At 36.6% G+C, this 21,386-nt stretch overlaps 2 protein-coding genes across 2 annotated transcripts; one reads left to right on the top strand and one right to left on the bottom strand.

The window, feature by feature from the left end:
- Positions 1 to 956: 956 nt before the first annotated feature.
- On the top strand, positions 957 to 1,988 carry TAAR5 (trace amine associated receptor 5). Its single transcript, XM_069077280.1, has one exon. It carries the CDS (start codon positions 957 to 959, stop codon positions 1,986 to 1,988), a length of 1,032 nt encoding a protein of 343 aa, XP_068933381.1.
- A 17,392-nt stretch (positions 1,989 to 19,380) lies between these two features.
- LOC138153018 (trace amine-associated receptor 6-like) lies at positions 19,381 to 20,435 on the bottom strand. The gene is given in 2 exon segments (XM_069077146.1): positions 19,381 to 19,892; positions 19,895 to 20,435. Coding segments are annotated over 2 exon segments (1,053 nt in total).
- Between the last annotated feature and the right edge of the window lie 951 nt (positions 20,436 to 21,386).

Genomic DNA, 21,386 nt, shown 5'->3' on the forward strand with positions numbered 1-21,386 from the left:
GGCAGAAAATGTATCCCATAAAGGAATTCCTTCGAGACTCCCTTTGGTGCTCATTGGATACCACACTCCATATAGTTGGAGCGACTTTCTATTGAAGTATAAATTCATGAACGGATTTCACCTATGGATCTAAGCAGAACCCTAAGAAGGAATTCACAATGTGAGAGAACTCACTGGATGCAGGAAACACTCTTCCAAAGTGGTGGTTGCCCTTTTCACCTCAGTAAGTATTAAAACAACAGGAATATTGAAGTCCTCAGTTCCGCCTATTTAGGATTTCATTGCCCTCCTCCAGGATACATTAATCTGCATTTCCTGCCTTAATCTTAGCAAGACCTCAAAGTCTGAAAATCCCAATAAAGTGCTGGATTTGGAAATAGCGCATTGTTAATAGAAATCATATCTCTAATCTTTTAATTGTTGGGGTAATTAAAATGGGTTTAGTAGAGGTTGACGTATTTGTGGAATGAAACCTCTGAAGGTGATCCTTTAAGAAGCAACCTCACTGATTTTTCAAATGGTGAGTCTGGAACTTGTTTACCAAGTACTGATTTAGTTAAAAGAAACAAAAGGAAAAAGTTATGGCTCCTTGTTTGGATTTGGACTACGGAATCTAAATCCGGTCTAATAATCCTACTTTGATTTTCACAGGGCTCTTTTTTCATAATCGAGTAACATTCTTCTACTTTTCTAGCCCCGGAGGAAGGCAGATCCTGACTTTTCCTTGGTATTTGCATTTTAACCCCAACTCACTTTCCCTCCCCTTTTAAACTGAGTAAAAGCCCCCTAACTCCGAGAAACCTTTGGTATTCAAATGCAATCACTCTGAGTGTTAAGTGGAGGATTCTTTGGGCGGGGGAGTGGCAGACCCTTTCTTTGGCTTATTTTACAGACAAAGCCCCGTTCCTGGGTGAGGTGAGAGGACTGGATTTTCTGGTGCAGTGACTCGGCCAAAAATGGGAGCTCTCCAGGAACTTGGTTCTGAAGATCATCCCGTAACTTTATGCTATCAGGTGAATGGGTCTTGTCCTCGAACCCTGCATCCGTTGGGCGTTCAGCTAATCATTTACCTGGCCTGTGCCATAGGTATGTTGATTACCGTCCTGGGGAACCTGCTGGTGGTGTTTGCCGTGTCCTATTTTAAAGCACTCCATACTCCTACCAATTTCTTGCTGCTCTCCCTAGCACTGGCTGACATGTTCCTTGGGCTCCTGGTGCTTCCATTCAGCACAGTTCGATCGGTAGAGAGCTGCTGGTTCTTTGGGGACTTCCTCTGCAGGTTGCATACCTACCTTGACACGCTCTTCTGCCTTACCTCCATTTTCCACCTATGTTTCATTTCCATTGATCGCCATTGTGCCATATGCAACCCCCTCCTTTATCCTACCAAGTTCACTGTCAAGGTGGCATTTAGATACATAGTGGTGGGCTGGGGGCTTCCTGCAGCATACACTGCCTTCTTCCTCTACACTGATGTGGTTGAGGAAGGACTGGGCATGTTATTGGATGAGATGCCTTGTGTGGGCAGCTGCCAGTTGCTGTTCAATAAATTCTGGGGCTGGTTGAATTTTCCTGTGTTCTTCTTCCCCTGTGTCATTATGATTAGCCTGTATGTGAAGATCTTCATCGTGGCCAACAGGCAAGCCCAGCAGATCAGCACTATGAGCAAGGGCACAGGCACCTCTTCAGGTCAGATTGGTGCCTCTAAACGAGAGAGGAAAGCAGCAAAGACTCTGGGAATAGCAGTGGGTATTTACCTCCTGTGTTGGCTGCCATTCACCATTGATACCTTGGTGGACAGCCTCCTCAACTTCATCACCCCACCTCTAGTCTTTGATATCTTCATCTGGTTTGCTTACTTCAACTCAGCATGCAATCCCCTGATCTATGTCTTTTCTTATAGGTGGTTCAGGAAAGCTCTAAAACTCGTTCTGAGCCGGGAGGTCTTTTCCCCTAGAACCCCAACCATTGACTTGTACCAAGACTGACCAATTTTCCCCAAGTAAAGGTCCAGATCATGTATCACTAAAGGAGAGTCACAGAACATCACAGACCAGGAGGTTTGGCAGAGTCAAGTGAGAGAGTCTTTGGAACTGGGGACAGGGAAAGAAAGATTCTGAAACTAGAAACAAAGTAAGCTTTCATTTTCCTGATATAAAATTAGGAGTGAAGAAAAAAGAAGAAGAAAAAAGGGTTGTGCTATTAGAATGTCAACCAAAAAAAAATAAACAGAAGTTTATCTGGCTTCTCTCTTTTTCTCTCCTTTTCAAAGGTCTGGTGGATGAAAGTAAAACAAAACAATTAGTCATTAACTGGAAGTGAGGGAATCTGCTTCTAGCCCTGACTTTGCCAAGACTTGTGTGATTTTGGACAAGCCAATTTTATATTTCTGCTCCTAATTTCTTCACTAGATAATGAAATGCCATTCCAATTCAATAAAATTGTTAACACTCTCACATATAGAAAGTAATGTGCTAGGTCCCAGGGATACAAAGATAAATAGTACACAGCCCTTATTCTCAAGGAACTTCCAATTTATTGGGGGAAAGACACGAAAAGGGAAAAACAGTGAAGAGGAGAGCTATAGGTTAGAATGCTCTGACAAATTTGAGGAAGGACAGAGAGGGTCACTTTCATTTGGTAGGCCGCAGAAGTGAGAGAGGGTTTGGAAGACAAGAAGTGACAGCTCTTAACATCTATGATTCTAAATTGATGAGATTTTCTGCAATCACTCTTACTTTATAGCCTAGTTTCTTTACTCAAGTCTTTGAATGTCTACTTTCTGGAACATTCATTTTAAGATTCATTTCTACTACTTACTCTGAACCAGTTTGATCTTTAAAACCAATGGTTTTGGAGTGAGAGTTAACTTCCTCCCACCTATTATTCTCCCTACTATCAGGCAATTTCATTAAGTACGCACTTCACAATTTTGGAAGACTGTTCATCCCTTCATTGGTTATTCTGGAAAACAGCTAGGACTTTCTATAGAATTGGTGTCTTTAGTCACATTACTAATTTAGCTTTTGTTTTGTTTTTTCTTTAAACATGTATTTTACAATTTGTCTTACAAAGGAAAAAAAATACCCACTACTACATGGTTTAACAATTTCCCTCGAAACCCCAAGTACTAAAATCACTTTCCTGCTCAAAATGAAACACTCTTCAATTTCATAGGGGATTTCAAAACTTATGGCTACTACTTAAAAATCATTTATTTTTTTTTCATAACTTATCAGGTAAGTGAAGACAATGCTTATTTTTGACCCCTATTTTTTTACCCTGTTTCAGAAAAATATTCTATTCTCCCCACTTCAATTTATTATTTCATCATTTTTCCAAATGAAATTTTGTACATCATGAATGAGATTTTAATGTACCAGCATTACAGATTTATAGTTAAAAGTCACCAAAGATTTGTCACTTGTCAAATATACTTTTTTACAATCTTCATCCTTCTTCAACTCTGCAGTCTTTGAAATTATTGATCACCCTCTTTTCCTGGGTATTTTCTCTTTTCTATGTTTTCATCACACTACTTTCTTCTGGCTCTCATGCCTGCCTGTCCACACCTTCTCAGCTTGTTTGCTGGTTCTTTCTCAAGGTCATGCTTACTTGTTCCCCAAGGTTTTGTGCCGAGGCTTCTCTTTTCACCTCTCTACTATCTTGCTTAGTGATTTCATTATCATTTTGGTCTATATCTATACTCTTCACTCATCATCTCTTTGCAGATAATTTCCTGATCTATACTTCTAGCTTTAACCTTCCTCCTGAACTCCAGTCTTGCATCAGCAATTGCCTTTTCGATATATCCAACTGTATGTCACATAGGCGACTGCTACTCAAAATGCCATTATTTACTCCCCTATACTTCTTCTTCCAAACTTCCCTAATACTGTTGAGGGCATCACTATTTTCTCAGTTACCCAAGCTCAAAATTTGGTAATATCCTTGACTTTTCTCTCACTCTCACTCCATAAATATGATTTGTGGCCAAATCTTGCTTCTGCACTCACTATATCTCTTACATAATTCTCTTCTTTCTACCCACAAAGTTATCATCCTAGTGCAGGCTGTTACTACCTAATACTTGTACAATTAAAATTGCTTTCTGGTTTGTCTTTCTGCCTCAGGTCTCTTCTCACTCCAATACATCTTCCAGTGAGGTACAAAAGTGACCTTTAAAAAGTACAAGTTTGATCATGTCAGCTCTCTCTACGAGTGCCTCCCTATTACCTTCAGGATCAAATATAAAATCCTATGGCATTTATAACCCTTCACAATCTGGTTCCTTTCTACCTTTCCAGTCTTCTTACATTTTATTTCCCTCTATAAACTCTGTGATCCAGATATTGATACTCTGGGCTTCAGTTTTCAACATTCTATGGTTGTATAGTTTACTATAACATGAAACAGTATATTGTAATAGATAGTGATCAAGTTAGAACTGAGATCGAGTCTGATTTCTGATATCAGAGTAACTAGGGAAAGCAGTGAATATCAAGTTGGACTCAGAAAGATTGGAGTTCAAGCAGCCTCAGATACTTACTGGCCATGAGCCTCTGGGCAAGTCTCTTAACCTCTACCTATATTGGTTTCCTCATCTGTAAAATGGAAATAATAATGGCATCTACCTCCCATGGTTATTGTGAAGATAAAATGTGAGCATATTTTAAAAGTGCTTCACAAACATTAACGTGCTATATAAATGCTAACTTTTGTTATTGTGATTATATATCCTTGTTGTGTGACCCTGAAAAAAATCTGTTAACCTCATAATCCTATAGGGAACTACCAAAGACTATGAATTATTGAAGATTTGCTATGGTAGAGGGCATTTCTTGGGAGTTCCTGACATTTTGATATTTATACATTTATCTATTTTTTTGATGTTACTAAATTTATGGCAAAAAAGTCCCCTTATTTTTCAAACTCTAATTCTCAGATAAAGGAAACAAAAATATATTTTGAGGCACAAGATTATATACACTCAATTAGAAATAATTATTTAAAGTAAGAGAAATTATTGTTGGCTGAATTATGGGGAAAGGGACATGCAGTAACATTGGTGGTAGAATGATTGATATAATATTTTTGTAGAATAATTTAGCAAAATATGACAAAGTATACAAAAATAATAATCTCTGACCCAGTGACATACTTATTTAAACTAAATGTGAAGGATGTTATTAAATTAGAAGAAAAATGTATACGGACAAAAATATTCATATTAACTTTGTGATAGCAAGAGTATGGAAAAACATACAATTCAGGAACGGCTGATTTAAGTGTACTATGTTAGCTGAATAGAATATGGCTATACCCTAACTGTTACACAAATGTGAAGAATATGAGGAAATATGGAAAGATGTGGCATGGAGAAAAGAAAATAGAGTCATAACTTACAAAATAACTATAACTACATAAAAATTACAGCAACAATACCTTGTAAGTACATAGATATAAAAGAGATCTGAAAAGAAATAAAGAACAAATAAAATATTTTATTATATATTAAGGGTCATGTTCTTTTCTTCAAATAGTTTGGAGTTTTATTTTTTTTAATCTGGTTTGCTTATTTGTTAATTTTCTTGAGATTTCTATTACTTATACCATTATTAACTGTGAATTAAGTAAGCAAGGGCTTCTATTCATGTAACATCTCTTGGTTACACCCATATTTGAAATACAATTTGAGTCATCCTCTATTCAAACCTACCACTCTTAGCCCCAATCCAATGGGTCTGCATCATGAAAAAATTATGGTACATGAATGCAATGGCATACTCTTGGGATATACCTAATGATGAAGGGATTGCTTTCAGAGAAAACTGAAAGAAATTCTATGAACTGATACAGTGAAGTGAATGGAACCAGCTGAACAATTTGTGCAATAACTTTAACATTATAAAAACAAACAAATTTGAAAGCCATAAAAAAACTCTGATCCATGCAGTGAACAACCACAATTCCAGAGAATTGATAACATAGCCTGCTACTCATCTCCTGATGGAAAAGTGATGGATTCATGATGAAGAATGAGAACATATATTTTTTGATGATGGTCAATGCAATAATTTATTTTGCTTGACTATGCATATTTGTTACAAAGGTTTCATTTTCCTTTTTTCCCTCTAATATGTTGAGGATGGTAATAGGGATATTTGTTGTTAATTTTTTTTAATGAAAATGTGTTTAGAAAAAAGAAAGAAAAAGATATTAACCTGAATTTCCTCTTTTAGTAATGATTTGGATGATCTTGGGCAAGTCTCTACCTCCTTCAGCCTCAATGTCCTTATTTGTGAAAACAAAGGGTTGGATTATATAATTGCTAAGATCTCTTCCAGCTCTTTTATTCTATGAATAAGTAACATTGATTTAAAAAAAAAAATCTGACTAGGGGATCAGCTAGGTGGTGCAGTGAATAGAGCACCAGCTCTGGAGTCAGGAAGAACTGAGTTCAAACCCGGTCTCAGAGACTTAAAACTTACTAGCTGTGTGACTTTGGATAAGTCACAACCCCAATTGCCTTGCCTCCCCCACTCCAAAAAAAAAAATCTGACTAGATACATTCAAATGTTTAAAGGAGAGATACAAAGGTTGGGGCATTTTAGAGCAGTGGAAATTTCTTGTTGTTCCCACAATATACCAAATGGAGATCTGTACTTACTGTCTGGATAAACTTGGCCATGGTCATCATGGAATAAATTTGCACACATTTGCTTTATTTGGCTAATGTCCCTAAATATCCCTGGAGTTGTGTGCCCCAAATCTCCCCCTTTAATACCATAGGGTCATGGGGCTGCCAATGAGTTATGTGTATGGGGGAAGGAGGAGGTAGTATGAGCAGAGAGCCTAGAATTTTTTGTTGTTGTTATACACATTTATAGGAATTTATGACTTGAATATCTACTTTAGGGACTCCAAGTTGGTAAAAAAATAAATGGTGAAACATCCTCAATATTTCAGTCACATATTACTTTGACTGTTTCTTAATTTTCAATTGCATGGTTCATTCATTCACTTACAAAAAATTAAAATACCCTGCTATGTGAAAGATTCTTTTTCCAGCACCATGGAAACGCAAAAATTTAACATGTGGGTTTTTTTTAATCACAAAGTTTAGCATGTATGCATGACAATCAACAAATAAAGTTCCTAACATGTTCCAGACATTATGCAATGCATTGGGAATGGAAAGAAAGAAAGAAAGAAGGAAAGAAAGAAAGAAAGAAAGAAAGAAAGAAAGAAAGAAAGAAAGAAAGAAAGAAAGAAAGAAAGAAAGAAAGGAAGGAAGGAAGGAAGGAAGGAAGGAAGAAAGAAAGAAAGAAAGAAAGAAAGAAAGAAAGAAAGAAAGAAAGAAAGAAAGAAAGAAAAGAAGAAAGGAGGAAGAAAGGAAGAAGGAAGGAAGGAAGGAAGGAAGGAAGGAAGGAAGGAAGGAAGGAAGGAAGGAAGGAAGGAAGGAAGGAAGTTTCCATTCTTAGGGAGCCAATTTTCCTCCCCTGGAAAACTGTTTGTATAAAATCATAGAAGCATGGATACCACTAGTTTTCTCCTATGTAAACTGCCCTCATAGTGAAATTTACAACTGAAATCTGCTTTCTTCCAATTCATATGACAAAACACTCCAAAACCAAGTGAGTTCTCATAAAAGGTCAGACATTACATTTTTTCTTTCAGGATATCCCCAAATAGTAAGTCACATAGCAAATAGCCTTCTTCTCTGCACCATCTATGAAAGGAGTAATTGATTTCATAAACATTTATCTGAATGTTTATAAATTGGGCCAAAAGTAAACAAGAGTTCTAAAACTAGACCCTAGTCTTATTGAGCAAAAGCAGAAGTGAGGGGTAGAAAGAGGCAAATTTAGACCTGATTCCAAGAAAAAGAAATAAAAACACAATTTCTATGAGAATGTTCAAGTAGATGATGTATGTCCACATTTGGGTATATTATAGTAAGGATTCCTTTCAGATATAGATTGAACTAAATGGCAGTTGAGGTCTCTTCCAACTCTAAAATTCAATGACTCTGTGACATTACTTTTAAGTACCAAACCAAAGAAAACTGATGACCATCAGACCAAAAGAAGTATCCTCAAAGTGGACTATGACACTGTACTAAATGTCTCCATAACCATAGGAGAAGGAGATTATGCCTTCTCTCACTTCCCACCAACATCACTGGTAATATTAACTATCATTTGGAAGAAGACCTTATAAGCCTGCTATGTCTAGCATAACAAGCAATGAAAACTTCCACTGAATAGAACATTGACAGTTCTGACAGAGTCAGGGGTGAAAGGAAAGCAGGAGGCTACTACTGTTTGTTTCATCATACTAGGAACAGGGAACTTCTAGGGCATGGCTATCTTCATATGTCCCTGGATTCTTATGCCCACCACCACTATGGTGTGAGGACTGGCGGCATGTCCTTTCAGAGAAACTACATTTCTCAGAGAGCAGGCCTTTTAAAAATATTTCTTATAAGACTAAAGATGAAATACAGAAACCGCCTCCTTCCCAAGAAGTGATAGACTTAAAAGGTAGAAGGACACTGTTTTGGATGTGATCAATGTAGAAATTTGTGTTGTTTAACTGTAAATGTTTGTTATGCAGACTTCATTTATTTATTTTATTTTATGTCTGGAGGTCATTGTGATTGAGAGATAATTAATTCTTATAAAAATAAATTTTAAAAATTATTATAGATATGATAATAATAAACCATGAAGATTTCCATAAGCTGTCGAGAAGGGAAGTAAATAGAACCAGTAAGAAGATAGATATACAGATATAGATATAGATATAGATATAGATTCTTCTGTCTTACCTCCACTCTGCAAGAAGCAGATGCGGGTTTTTCCAGACTAGGTCATACTTCACTCTCTAGATTTTGCCACCATGTATCTGAGCAAGTGGTTGCCTTTCTCCTTTCCCCCTTTTCATCTCCCTTTCATGTTTTGTTTTCCTTTATCATAATGTTAGCTAAGAGAGGAGACTATTTTATTTTATTTTCTTTGCTTTGCTTTAATTTGTATTTTCAGTGGTAAGCACAGTGCCTGGCACATAGCAATGCTTAATAAATGCTTGTTAGTTTGACTTGACTTAAGGAGAGCTGAGGAGGAAAGGAAACATTATGAAAGAAACAGCTGTTCTGAAAACTGAGTTGTACATGTGACTACATTGGTCCAAAGAGAAAAGCTCCTGGAAACCAAGCTAGGACCAGCTTCAAACCTGAAGGTTCCTGGGAGTAGAAAGCCAGAGCAGTGAACTTCACATCCTGCATCTGAAAAGACTGAGCCATCCCTGTAGCCCTATGTTAAGTGGTTTGTGGCACCAGTAAAAAGAATGTCCAGAATGTGAGTGACTGAGAATACAGAAAAAAAGATGAAATACTAAAGATATAAAGAGAAAAAACATATTAAAAAACCTAAAATTCCATCAGAAAAACCAAGAGATGATTCTAAATTTCCAAAGGAAAAATTAGCAGAACTGTAGAAAGGAACCAAATAGTGAATGTTACAATGTTAAATAAAGTGAACCAATAGTGGATGATGATAGAATGAGTCTTATGTACCCACCAGATATCGTGGGTAAATAAGAATAAGCCTTTGAATGACTCAAAAGAGAAATAAAACTGATAAAGGAAGATATTATCAGTTTGGGTAAAAAATGAGGACTTTCAATTCAGAAAATAGAGAATTCCATCTATAATTATAAAATGGAATTCATAGACTAAGAAAAATTGCATCCATGAAAGTCTCTCTAAGGAAGTGAAAGAAGGAATAGCATACTTAGAAGAAAAATCTTCCAAGAAGTAGAGAAAATTTTGGCAGAAGAGAAACAAAAGGCAAAATATTGAACTAATGAATGAATTCTATATAAGCCAAAGCCACTGATTTTGAAAACAGGGCATACAGAATTAACATATTATAACACTCCCAGAAAAACAGTATGAATTTTTTAAAAATACTGAATAGTGGAACACAAGAAATGTTGCAAGAAAACTGTATCGAACTTCTGAATGAATATAACAAAACATTAATTGAGAGAATTCACAGATTTCTATTGGGAGGAAGGGACCCTGACTTCAAATTCTAAGACACGTGGTCATAATATTTAATAATTTAAATGATGAACAATGAATTTTTCAAGCAGCCAACAGAAAGATTTTTAAATGAAGGAAAGGCATTTTGAACAACACAGGATTATTCTGTAATTATAAGAAATCAGAGGAAGGAATGGTATTGATATCAATAATAGGAATGATGTATTAAAGGAATGGTATTCAAACTGCAACCAAAGAGAAAATATTATACAACCTGAGGCTGTCTATGAAAAAAATGGATATTCAGCATAAAAGAATGTTCCACATTATTTGAAGTATTTCTTTAAAAAAAAAACACCTTATAAATGAGCAGATTATTTGACCTATAAACACTGAAAATAGAATCATGAGAGGTAAAAAAAAACATAACCATAAAAAATAGACTAAGTAATAGAAGTAATTATTAATAAATTACTTTTATATAAAAAGTAAGAACATTGAACTATAGGAAGAAAGAAAGAATAGAGACCATCAAGGTATTGAAAAAAAAAGAGCCTAAGGGGCTAAAAATATCCAAAAAACTTAAAGACTCCAGAGATAAGCAAAGTTGGAAAAGTTGAACTGGGGTACCACAAACTAATTTTCAGAAGCTCACGTATGGACCAAATTTATCTATTTATTTGTGGGAGGGAAGAACAAAAGATTGCATTAACAGATGTTGGAAGACAAAGGGTAGTGGGTGATGCATATTGTTAAACTGGAATGAACCTATTAGAAGATAGTTCTTGAAATAATATTGTTTATTGCAAAGAGAAAAAATAGGAGTATCCAGAGTTAATGCATTTAGGTAACCTGTGAGAAACCACAAGAGAAATATACAATAGCACTCTTTTTTAATACAGATAATGGAGTGATAAATTTTGTAGGCATCTAAAAATAACTTGTAAATAATACAACTATTTCTCTGAACTTGTTTCAATACAACCTTCTGTCAGAGCTATTATCTCATTATTTCTTCATTGGTAATTTTACTATGACCTAGGTGCATTGATAACATTGGCAGTACAATCAGTTTAGTATAGCTTCAGTATGTGTACCTGTTCTTGGCAGGAGCTAAGGTATTTTAGAACAAGATTCCCTAAGGCTGTGGTATATCATAGTATAACCTCCCTAGAAATATGCTGTTACCATTTAAGCCTCACTTATTCCTTCTATACCTACCATTCCCTGGAGAGTGAAGAGATCAATTCTATTATCTACTGGCATTAGAATAATATTATTATTTTTTTTTATTTTTGAAGGGCAATTGGGGTTAAGTAACTTGCTCAAGGTTACACAGCCAGTTATTTCTGGGTGTGGTGCTAAGTATCTGAGCCTGGATTTGATCCCCAGGTCATCCCGACACTGGAGCCAGTACTCTTACTTGCTGAACCACCTGGCCGCCCCTAAGCAATTGGGGTTAAGTAACTTGCTCAAGGTTACACAGCAGGTGTTTCTGGGTGGGTGCTAAGTGTCTGAGCCCAGATTCGATCCCCAGGTCATCCCGACACTGGAGCCGGTGCTCTTACTCACTGTGCTACCTGGCTGCCCCTAGAATAATATCAATAGCTGGCATTTATATATTGCTTTAAAGTTTGAAAAGAGCTTTACAAATATTATCTAATTTTATCATTACAATAACCCTGGAAGGTAAGTGCTCTTATTAACCTCAGTTGACAGATGACAAAAAAGGTAGACAGAAGTTAAGGAATATGTCCAGGGTCACATAGCTAGTAAGTGTCTCAGGCTAGATTTGAACTCAGTTCTATATACTCTACCACTTAGTTACCACTATAGTAGTCAGTCAAGGAGTCAAGAAAAGGGGATTACAGTGATGACTGGGAAGAACTTTGACAAGGGGACCCAAGGGATGCTCTCTCATCTTAAAGGGGTAGAATGTAATATAGTGAAGAGCATTTCTATAGGAGAGGAGAGACAAGCCAATGTGGGGATGTGGAGATCTTCACAATGGGATTATTTTGGGAAATGTTTGTTAATTGGGAGTCTGCTTTTTTCCTCCTTAAAAATATGAGGGTTATTATTTATCTGGGTACATGTGATATCCCCCCTCACTTGGATGTAAAGTCCTTGGGAGTAGGTACTATTTCATTTGCATAGATACCTATTGAATATTAAGTGAATGAATGATCTACAAAACTTAGCATCATCTCTAATTTACTAGGGCATTTGAAGCTTGCAAATATGATAAACAATTTTCTTATAAACGTAATGGGACCTGGCCAGTAGTACCCTATCTTCAGAGTATGTGTAGTGTGCTCTGCCTGTTGCTAAAGATTCTGCTTCTTGAAAGGCATGATAAAGAACAATGCAAGGGCCCTGCTCCTTAATTAGGAACATGCATAAGCATTCTGTAATTGGTTCTACCAGCTAGCCATGTGGTGAAGACATAAGGTTGTTGACTGCCTGCTGAGTTAGAATTGGGGTGCATTCAAAAGGTAGACACCAGTCAAAGCAAGGTTCTTTTCTTGCTCTTTTGTGCCTGGCTACTGTGAGAAAGATATGCTGTAAGCCTGAGTAGTAAAAGCAGAAAATCAGGTCCTTTCCACTTTGGACAGGGATGTGGCCCTATCTGTTCTTTGCCTCTGAGTCTAGTATTTCTTGCATTTAAGTGGAGTATTGAGATGGCTTCAATTTTATGAATTTTGAAAGGTCAGAATGGTGAATTCCTAGAGGTTCTGGACCCAGAGTCTACATCAGATTTTTTTTTTACCAACCCAGATGGTGAAAAGCAAAGCCCCCAAAAGCCTGTTCACTTGAGCATAATGCTTCCAAGAGGGTGCTGCAGTAACTTATCCATCAGTCATCCAAGTCTAGAAGGGAATTTGAGGGCTAAGATGATATGTAGAAATTGCGTTAATTTTCGGCCTATTCTCCTAACTATTAATGTCATATAGGGGAGACTGTGCCCTCAGATGTTGGATAGAATGTTTGTATTTCCTTTCCTATTTCTTCGTAATAAAAGTCCCCTTTTAAAATATAATTTATTTTACTTAATTAAATGAAACTAGATGCTATAAACACTGGTGATTGATATTGGGAAGAACATACCAGAATGGTGACTTGAGCTGATATCATTAGAGACTCGTATCTGCACCCATCCAGGGAATCTCTAAAAGCCTGAACTGGAAAATTCAGTCTGCTAGCATGCATTTGTATTGGGAGTCTAGAGTAAGTCTAGAGCATGTTGTTGTTCAGTAATTTCAGTCATGTCAGAATCTTTGTGACCCCTTTTAGGGTTTTCTTGGCAAAGATACTGGAGTAGTTTGCCATTTCCTTCTCCAGCTCATTTTATAGATGAGAAAACTGAGGCAAAAAGGGTTAAGTGACTTGCCCAAGGTCACAGAAGTAGTGTCTGAGGCCAGATTTAAACTCAGGGAGATGGGTCTTCCTGAGTTCAGGCCCAGGTGCCCTGTGTATGGGCTCTGTCAAAAATAGATAGATGGAAACCAATGTTTTTCTTTTCTACACTTAGTTCTAGAAGATGTGAGCCAGGGGAAAAGAAACCACAACCATTTCACATCTAAAAATCATGCAACCACCTGGTGGCCTAATATTAGAAAGTCCCCAACCCTCATACAAAGACATGGTCAAGTGGATGGTCTCATCCACTATTGTAATAACTACTTTGATGAAAGACCTTAAAGTTTTGTGTAAATGGATTACTTTCATGACTATGTAAGCAAATAATTTCTTTCCCTTATCTTCTTCCCTTGCATAGGGAATATTTTCATATTCTGATGATAAATTGCACCATTGCCTTCCAAATAGTCCTCTTTTCTCCCTTGACACATTCCTCTCTTTCTCTTCCTCACCTGTGAAATGATTTACTCTTCTGTTGCCACAGAATGCTGCTGACTGGCTCTGTACTTAAGTGGGCCTGAAATTCAAATAATATAAAAAACCAAATCTGTACCTCAGGAACCCAAATTTGCTATAATTGAAAGCAGATTCCTCAGCATGCTAATATACCTCTTTACTTTCAGCTTGGTCTCCTATCTTTGACTCACAGTCACTGACCCTCCTGCTGAGTGTACTTCTCCCAAGAGGTTGAAAGAATTCCCCACCAAGAGAGAACAGAACGGTGTGTATGGTTAAGAGATTTTTGTTGCTGGCGATTTTTAATGAGTGGTGTGGTTTAAAAAAATCTTGTGTCTAAGAAATTAAAGGCAAAATAAAAACTCAGGATTTCTTCACAAGGCATTTTATTTGCAAACCTACTTCTTTAAGTTTTTTTTTCCTTTTTTATTTTTGGAAAGACAGTATTATCTTTAGCACATAATTGAGTAGAATAAGCCTACTGGTTCACATTTACAGAGTAGTTAAAGTCTTATCTTCTCTAAGAAACCATTCCTGATCCTCCTTAATGCTAATACTTGCTCTTTTCTTAATTTTTTTTCCTGTATATAGCTTGGTTTATACGTGGTACTTTGCATGTTCTCTCCCACCATCAGACCGGTGAGTTGCTCGAGAGCAGGAACAGTTTTTTGCCTTGCTTTGTATCTCCAGAATTTAGCATAGTGTTTAGCATTTAGTAGGTGCTTAATAGGGTAACATATATTAGTAATTAATTTGATCCTCATAGGAAACCTCTGATATACATACAGTATAAGTATGATCATTCTCTTACTTAGGAAAAAAGACTCAAAGCAGCCATATTTACCCAAAGTGATGCAGCTAGAAGATGGTAAGTCTGGAACTGGACCCTAAATCCTTTGACTTGAAGTCCAGCGATTAATATATAGTTCTGCCAAGAGTCTGTCAGAAAGTAGTAATGTGGATCTTCTATGTAGGTTGTGTGCAATGTAGGGTCCCCCAAAGAGGGGATAAACAAGGTTCCAGCCTGTGTGAAGCCTGTAATTCAGTTGGGAAACCAAGATGAACACAAATAACCAGTTAGAGAAAAAAAGTGTTATGTGATACTATCTAGACATATATTAGGAATTCAGAAAAAGGAATGATTAGTGCAGATTAGTCAGAAAAGGCTTCATGGAAAAGAGAATAATTAAATGAGGTCTTAAAGGATGGATAGAATTTATATAGGTTACAAAATGATGAAAGGGAGATTCAGGAGTACAGAACAATATCAGTTTAGAAACAAAACCAGGAAAGGTCTTTTCATGGCTTGTGTGAGGGAAAGAAAATGGACCAACTTGGAAGGGAGATAAGATGTACAAAAGAGGGAGAATTAAGGTTATCAGGTTTGAGTTTGATATGGAAAAACTATGAACTTCTTTCAAAATGTTAATGAGAAATAAGAATTAAGGCATCAAGTGAAAGAGATGCCAATGGCATCTTTTTCCTTTTTACTCCTATAAGGTCCCTATGCAAAAAAAAAAAATTAAATCCATCCTCTTGCTGTCAAAGTAGTTATTTTCATATAAACAGCAATTTATATTATGGTATTTATGGTTTATATTATGGATGGCGTAGCCAGATGGAATCTTTTACTTATTAAGGTATAACTTTTCTTTATTCAGTATATGGCTAAAGTGGTGAGTGACAAACCACAGCAGAATGAGTAGGGAATTTAAATAATGCTTAAAGAACAAGGGTGAGGTATGTTTCTGAGCCAGTTTTTGTTGATTATCAAGGATTCAGTTCTGTATGACCAACAGCTCAACACCTGGCATTGAAAATGGATGCAGTTAAAGGATGCTAGGTAGCACAATGGGTAGAAGGCTGGACTAGGAGTTAGGCAGAATTGACTCCTTGGAGGCAGGAAGATCTGAGTTCAAATCCTGCCTTAGATACTTATTAGCTGTGTGACCCTGGGTAAGTCACTTAACCTCTCTTGCTTTAGTTTCCTCATGGGTAAAATGGATAAGAGTAGTTCTTGCCTCCCAGGTAATTGTGAGAAATAAATGAGCTAATGTATGTAAATTGCTTTACAAATGTTAAAGTACCATATGAATAATAATTATTATTCTAATTTGCTCTGTAAAACACAGTTTTCTTAAAAACAGGATGTATGCATTGTATTCTTGGGGGGAAATGTTCTGTAACAAAAGGTCTGACATTTCTTTTGCTTGGATCCAAAGTCGAATATGAGAACCAATGGGTGAAAATTAAGAGACACGTTGTGATTCAATACCAGGATAAGACTTGGTAGTGCAGTGAATAGAAAATTAGACTTGGAGTAAGGAAGACCTGAGCTCAAATCCAGCCTCAGACACTTAATATCTATGGAACTACGGACAAGTCACTTAACCTCCATCTGCCTCAGCTTCCTTATCTATAAAATGAGGATAATAGCAGCTACCTTCTAGGGTTTTGGGGAGGATAAAATAAAATATATATATATATATATATATATATATATATGTAAAGTACTTTATAAGCCTTAAAGTGCTACCTAAATGCTAGCTAGAGAATACTGATTCTGGAGCTAGGAAGACCTGAGTTCAGATGCTTTCTACCTGTGTGACCCTAGACTAGTCAGTTAATCCCCTTTCAGTCTCAAGTATCCTCATTTCTAAAATACTTCTCAAGGTTGTTAAAAAGATGAAATGAGATTTTTGCAAAGTGCTTTGAAAACTTTAAAACACCACATAATGCTTACTGTTAGCATATGAGGCAGAACTTTCTAACTATCAGAACCATCTAGAAGTTGACTAGGCCACCTCCAGAGGCAGAACTCCTTGACACAGGAGACATTTTAGCAGAGAGTAAATGACTACTTTTACAGAATAAATCCTTGAATAGGGAAGGGCAATGCTATGACTCTATGATTCCAAGGCAGGCAGCATAAAACAGTGAAATGAATAATACCTTTGGCATTAAAAAACCTTGGTGTGGGGCAACTAAGTGGCACAGTGAATAGAGCAGTGGCCCTGGAGTCAGGAGAACCTGGGTTCAAGTCCAGCCTCAGACACTTAATACAAAAACTAGCCATGTGACCTTGGGCAAGTCACTTAACCCCAACTGCCCTCCAAAAAACCCCAAACACGTGTGTACAATGCTCGACCTGTCACTGTTATCCATATAACCTCAGACAAGTCAATTTCCATTGCTACACCTCTAATTTGTTTAATACTGTCTTTTATGCAGGCAGTGAGGGCTGTACAAGTTGAGATGATTGATCCCCAAATGGCTCTAGTCTAAGTAGGGGTTGGGGGAGGTATCAGGTGGAATTTTAGCTAAACTTAAAAGGAAAGGAGAGATTTTATGTATAAAAGGAGGGAAAGACTGCCCTAAACAAAAGGACAGGTATGAATAAACCCACAGATACAGAAATGTATATGTTATTTCAGGAACATATTAGCAGTTCAGTTTAATGGTAGAGAAGGTTTATTTAAGGAAGTATTAGAAGATATGGAGATATTGGTAAAGTCCAGATTGTGGAGAACCTTGAATGCCTATCTTGTCTGCTAGTCATATAATAATTTTTCAAATTTTTCACAGGATCATAGATTTAAAATTGTAAGTGACCTTAGAAATCATCTAGTTCAATTCTAATATTTTGTGGGTGAAGAAGAGGCACAGAAAAGTGTAAGTTATGTGTTCAAGGTGAAAAAGACGGCAAGGGGCAGAACCAGGATTCGCACTTGGGTCTGCCAGCTCCACGTTTGGCCCCCTTTCCACTGCCATGTTTCTTCCTTCTTATTGCCGAGAACAAGACAAGTCCTTGTTATTTGTATCCTCCACTGTGTCTTCTACCTAACCCAGGGATATCTAGTATTTTTTGCCTGAATTTACTACATGATTTATAATTCCTATTACAAAACAATAAAAATGATGTAATAAGTTAAACAATGGCTTTGAAAGTTGACTGAAAGATCACAGAATGCAGTGACAAATTATTTTTATTAAATGAAAAGGGAAGACTCTAGAAAAACATTTTAAAGGCAAATTTGACTAAATGAGCCAATGAAAGGGACTGAGGCTTTACCAACAACAAATATGCCAAGTAATAATTCACATTTCAGTGTTCTGAGTGGTGAGAAAACATTTACCTATTGGGGTGACTGAAATGACAAAACAAATAACATTTTCAAAATGTCCCATTGATTCCAATCTTGATCTGTTTCATATTTATATTTTTTACTTTGGCCATCTGACACAAACAGCTATTATTACTTGAACTGAAGGCAAATATTGAATCATTTTATTAGGAAAAAAAGATATTGAACAAATCACATAAGGATGACAGAAAATAGACTAATGTGACTAAGAGATAGGAAGCCATGGGTCTGCGTGTGGTCAATATGAAGGCTGAACATCTGTTGGGGTAGTGGTCCAGTTGTTCAGGCAGAAAATGACACAGAGCAAGGACACAGGAAAGTGAAAACTATCCCCTAAAATACTGAGCCTGAGGAAGAATAGACAATGCTATGATATTTCACAAATAATGGGGGAAGAGGAGGAAAACTTAGAAGAATGATGGGTACTGGGGTGAATAGAAAGAAGAATGGCTTAGGATTTCACACCAGAAAAAAAAAACAATCAATGGGTGCTATACTCCAGGTATGTTAGGTACTAGGAATACAAGTACAAAATCCAGAAAAATCTCTATCTTCAAATAGCTCTATTCTAGGGAGAGGTGATGGTGGTGATAATGGCAGGATATACAACGTTCAAAGATAAATAAATACAAGATACATACATATACATATACACACATATAAATAGATTTATATAAACATGCTTATATATGTGTAATAATACATATATGTGCACATATGTATTGTGTGGTTGCATATAATACAGTTATGTGCATATGTGTATATATACACATTCTATACACACACACACATATAAATTATGGGAATGGGCTGGCACTAACAACTAGAAATGCAGTAAACATTTAGCATGGTGCTTGAGCTAATGCTTTGAAGGGCAATGGTAGAGATTCCAAGATACAGAGCTGAGAAGGGAAACCATTAAAGGCATAAGTCATGCAAAGGCACAAAGGCAGGAAAGGGATTTTTGTGTAAGTGAAACAACAAGTAGTCCAGCTTGACTGGACAGATCATGTGAAACAAAAGGTCAGTAGGCCTTAAGATGAAACTGAAGAATCCTAAAGATAAATCATTGTAAAGAATATGAGACAGTTAATCTTGCATAATTTAGCTTTTGCAGCAGGGATCAAGAAATCCACACATTTAAACACTCTTAAGAAGCCTTATGACTTGGCCTGCCTAATTTTAAATGATTGCTTTTTTCCTCTTTTGAGAGATTATTTCTTTCTTATATGCTTCTCTTTGCAATTATGTAGCAATTGTACATACATTCAGAAATCAGGAATGCATAAAAATATGTGGTAAAATTCCTTATTCTAATCCTTTGCCTTGCTCAGAGAATAAATTCATGCTTGAAGAACTATCCTGTAAGATTTTTCCAGTGACAATCAGTTTGATTGCTTTCCTAAACCATGGGTAAAAGAAAGCATAAATCAAGGGGTTCATGGCAGAGTTATAATAAGCAAACCAACAAAGTATTTCATAAATATAGGCAGGGGTGATAAAGCCTACAAATGCATCGATCATTGCATCAATAGAATAGGGTAACCATGAAATCAGAAATGCAATCACTGCAACACCTAGCGTTTTTGCTGCTTTTCTCTCCCTCTTGGACACTCTGGCTTTGTAACTCTCTGAGGATGAAGATTCCCCTTGGCTACTTGTGTTTTCAATCTTTCTAGCTTGGAGTTTAGCTACAAGGAAAATCTTAGAGTAAAGAATGACCATAACCAGGGTGGGGATGAAGAACAACAAAAAATCTACCAGCACCCAATTTTGATTCACGTAAACCTGACAAGTCCCTACACAAGTGAGGGCACTTTTAATTCCTCCAATCCATCATCATTGGCACCTGTGTAGAAAACAGAACCACTGTAAGTAATGGGGATAATCCAGGAGAGAGCAATGCATAGCCCCGAAACATTCACTGTGAACTTGGTTGGGTAGATCAGAGGGTCATTGACAGCAATGTATCTATCAATGGAGATGAAACATAAATGGAAGAGGGAAGCATAGCAAAATGCTGTATCACCACAGCTATGAAATGTACAGAAAGTCTCTCCAAAATACCAGCAGCTCTCCACCGACCTCACCATGCTGAAGGGCATCACAGTGGCTCCCACCAAAAAGTCTGCACAGGCCAAAGAGGCAATGAGAAAATTGGCAGGAGAGTGCAACTGCTTGAAATGAAAGATAGAAATCATTACCAGGAGGTTTCCAAATACTGCAAGCACAGCCCCAGAACCAAACACCACATACAGGATCACACGGGGTCCTTGGGAATAGGGATTTTTAATACAGGACCCATTTACATTTTCAAAGCAGAGCTGTACAGGTGCAGGCTGGGACTCAGAACTGCTACTCATGATTCTTCTCTTACAAACTTGGAATATCTGTGTTCTTGATGATCACAAAACTCTCAATTTTCCTACAAAAGAGACACATTACATTTAAATAAATAAAATGATTTAAATTAAATTTATGTCCAAAAATTCTCCCTATTACCTCACCTGAATGCATTATGATCCTTTCCTGTTTCATCTATAAACTCCAAATTATTATGTGTAATCACAATATGAACTGTATTTTCAATGTTTTCAGTAAATAAATGAGAATAAAATAAATTAACTGTGAGCACATCTACTTTGGATATACATAAGCAGAGTAAATGCCATACCAGCTCCTATGATGACGTTTCTTCTTAATCTTCTGGTTCTGTACCTCGAACAGCTTCTGTTTGTCAAAAGCTAGAAGATATTGCATGGTTATGTTGCTACTGGATCACCTTTTATTAGAATTGCCTCCCCTACGTTGTCAGATTAGATTAATGCCCTAAACACAATTTACTTTCAGGAGCTTTGCCAAAGAAGTCTCATCTACTGAAAACCCTTAAGATAGAATCCCTGTAGTGTAAGGTGTGAACTGGGAGGATGAACTTTTTTCCTAGGAATCATTATCTAGGAAGTTCTCCTGCAAAGCTGCAGTTCATATTCCAGTAACATATACACACATATGTATAAGCATATACCTACATATATAATATTATACAGTACATGTATATAATGATATAAATGTGTATGTGTATATGTGCATGCATGTTTACATACTATATATGTAAATATGGCTATATAATTTGTGCATTGTACAGCATATATCCATTTGATGGCTTGTCTAGACCAAAATAATAGTTATCAAGTTACTGCCCAGTTAATGCCAATGTACCAATAATTCTACAGATTTTACATACGTTATAAAAACATATGTTATTGTGCATCACATACATATGCATAATTCAGTATAAACACACAAATGGATGT

The sequence above is a fragment of the Petaurus breviceps genome, unplaced genomic scaffold (assembly GCF_028583685.1).
Source record: "Petaurus breviceps papuanus isolate PSGF00001 unplaced genomic scaffold, PetGlider_PUasm1.0 90977, whole genome shotgun sequence".
Taxonomy (NCBI): domain Eukaryota; kingdom Metazoa; phylum Chordata; class Mammalia; order Diprotodontia; family Petauridae; genus Petaurus; species Petaurus breviceps.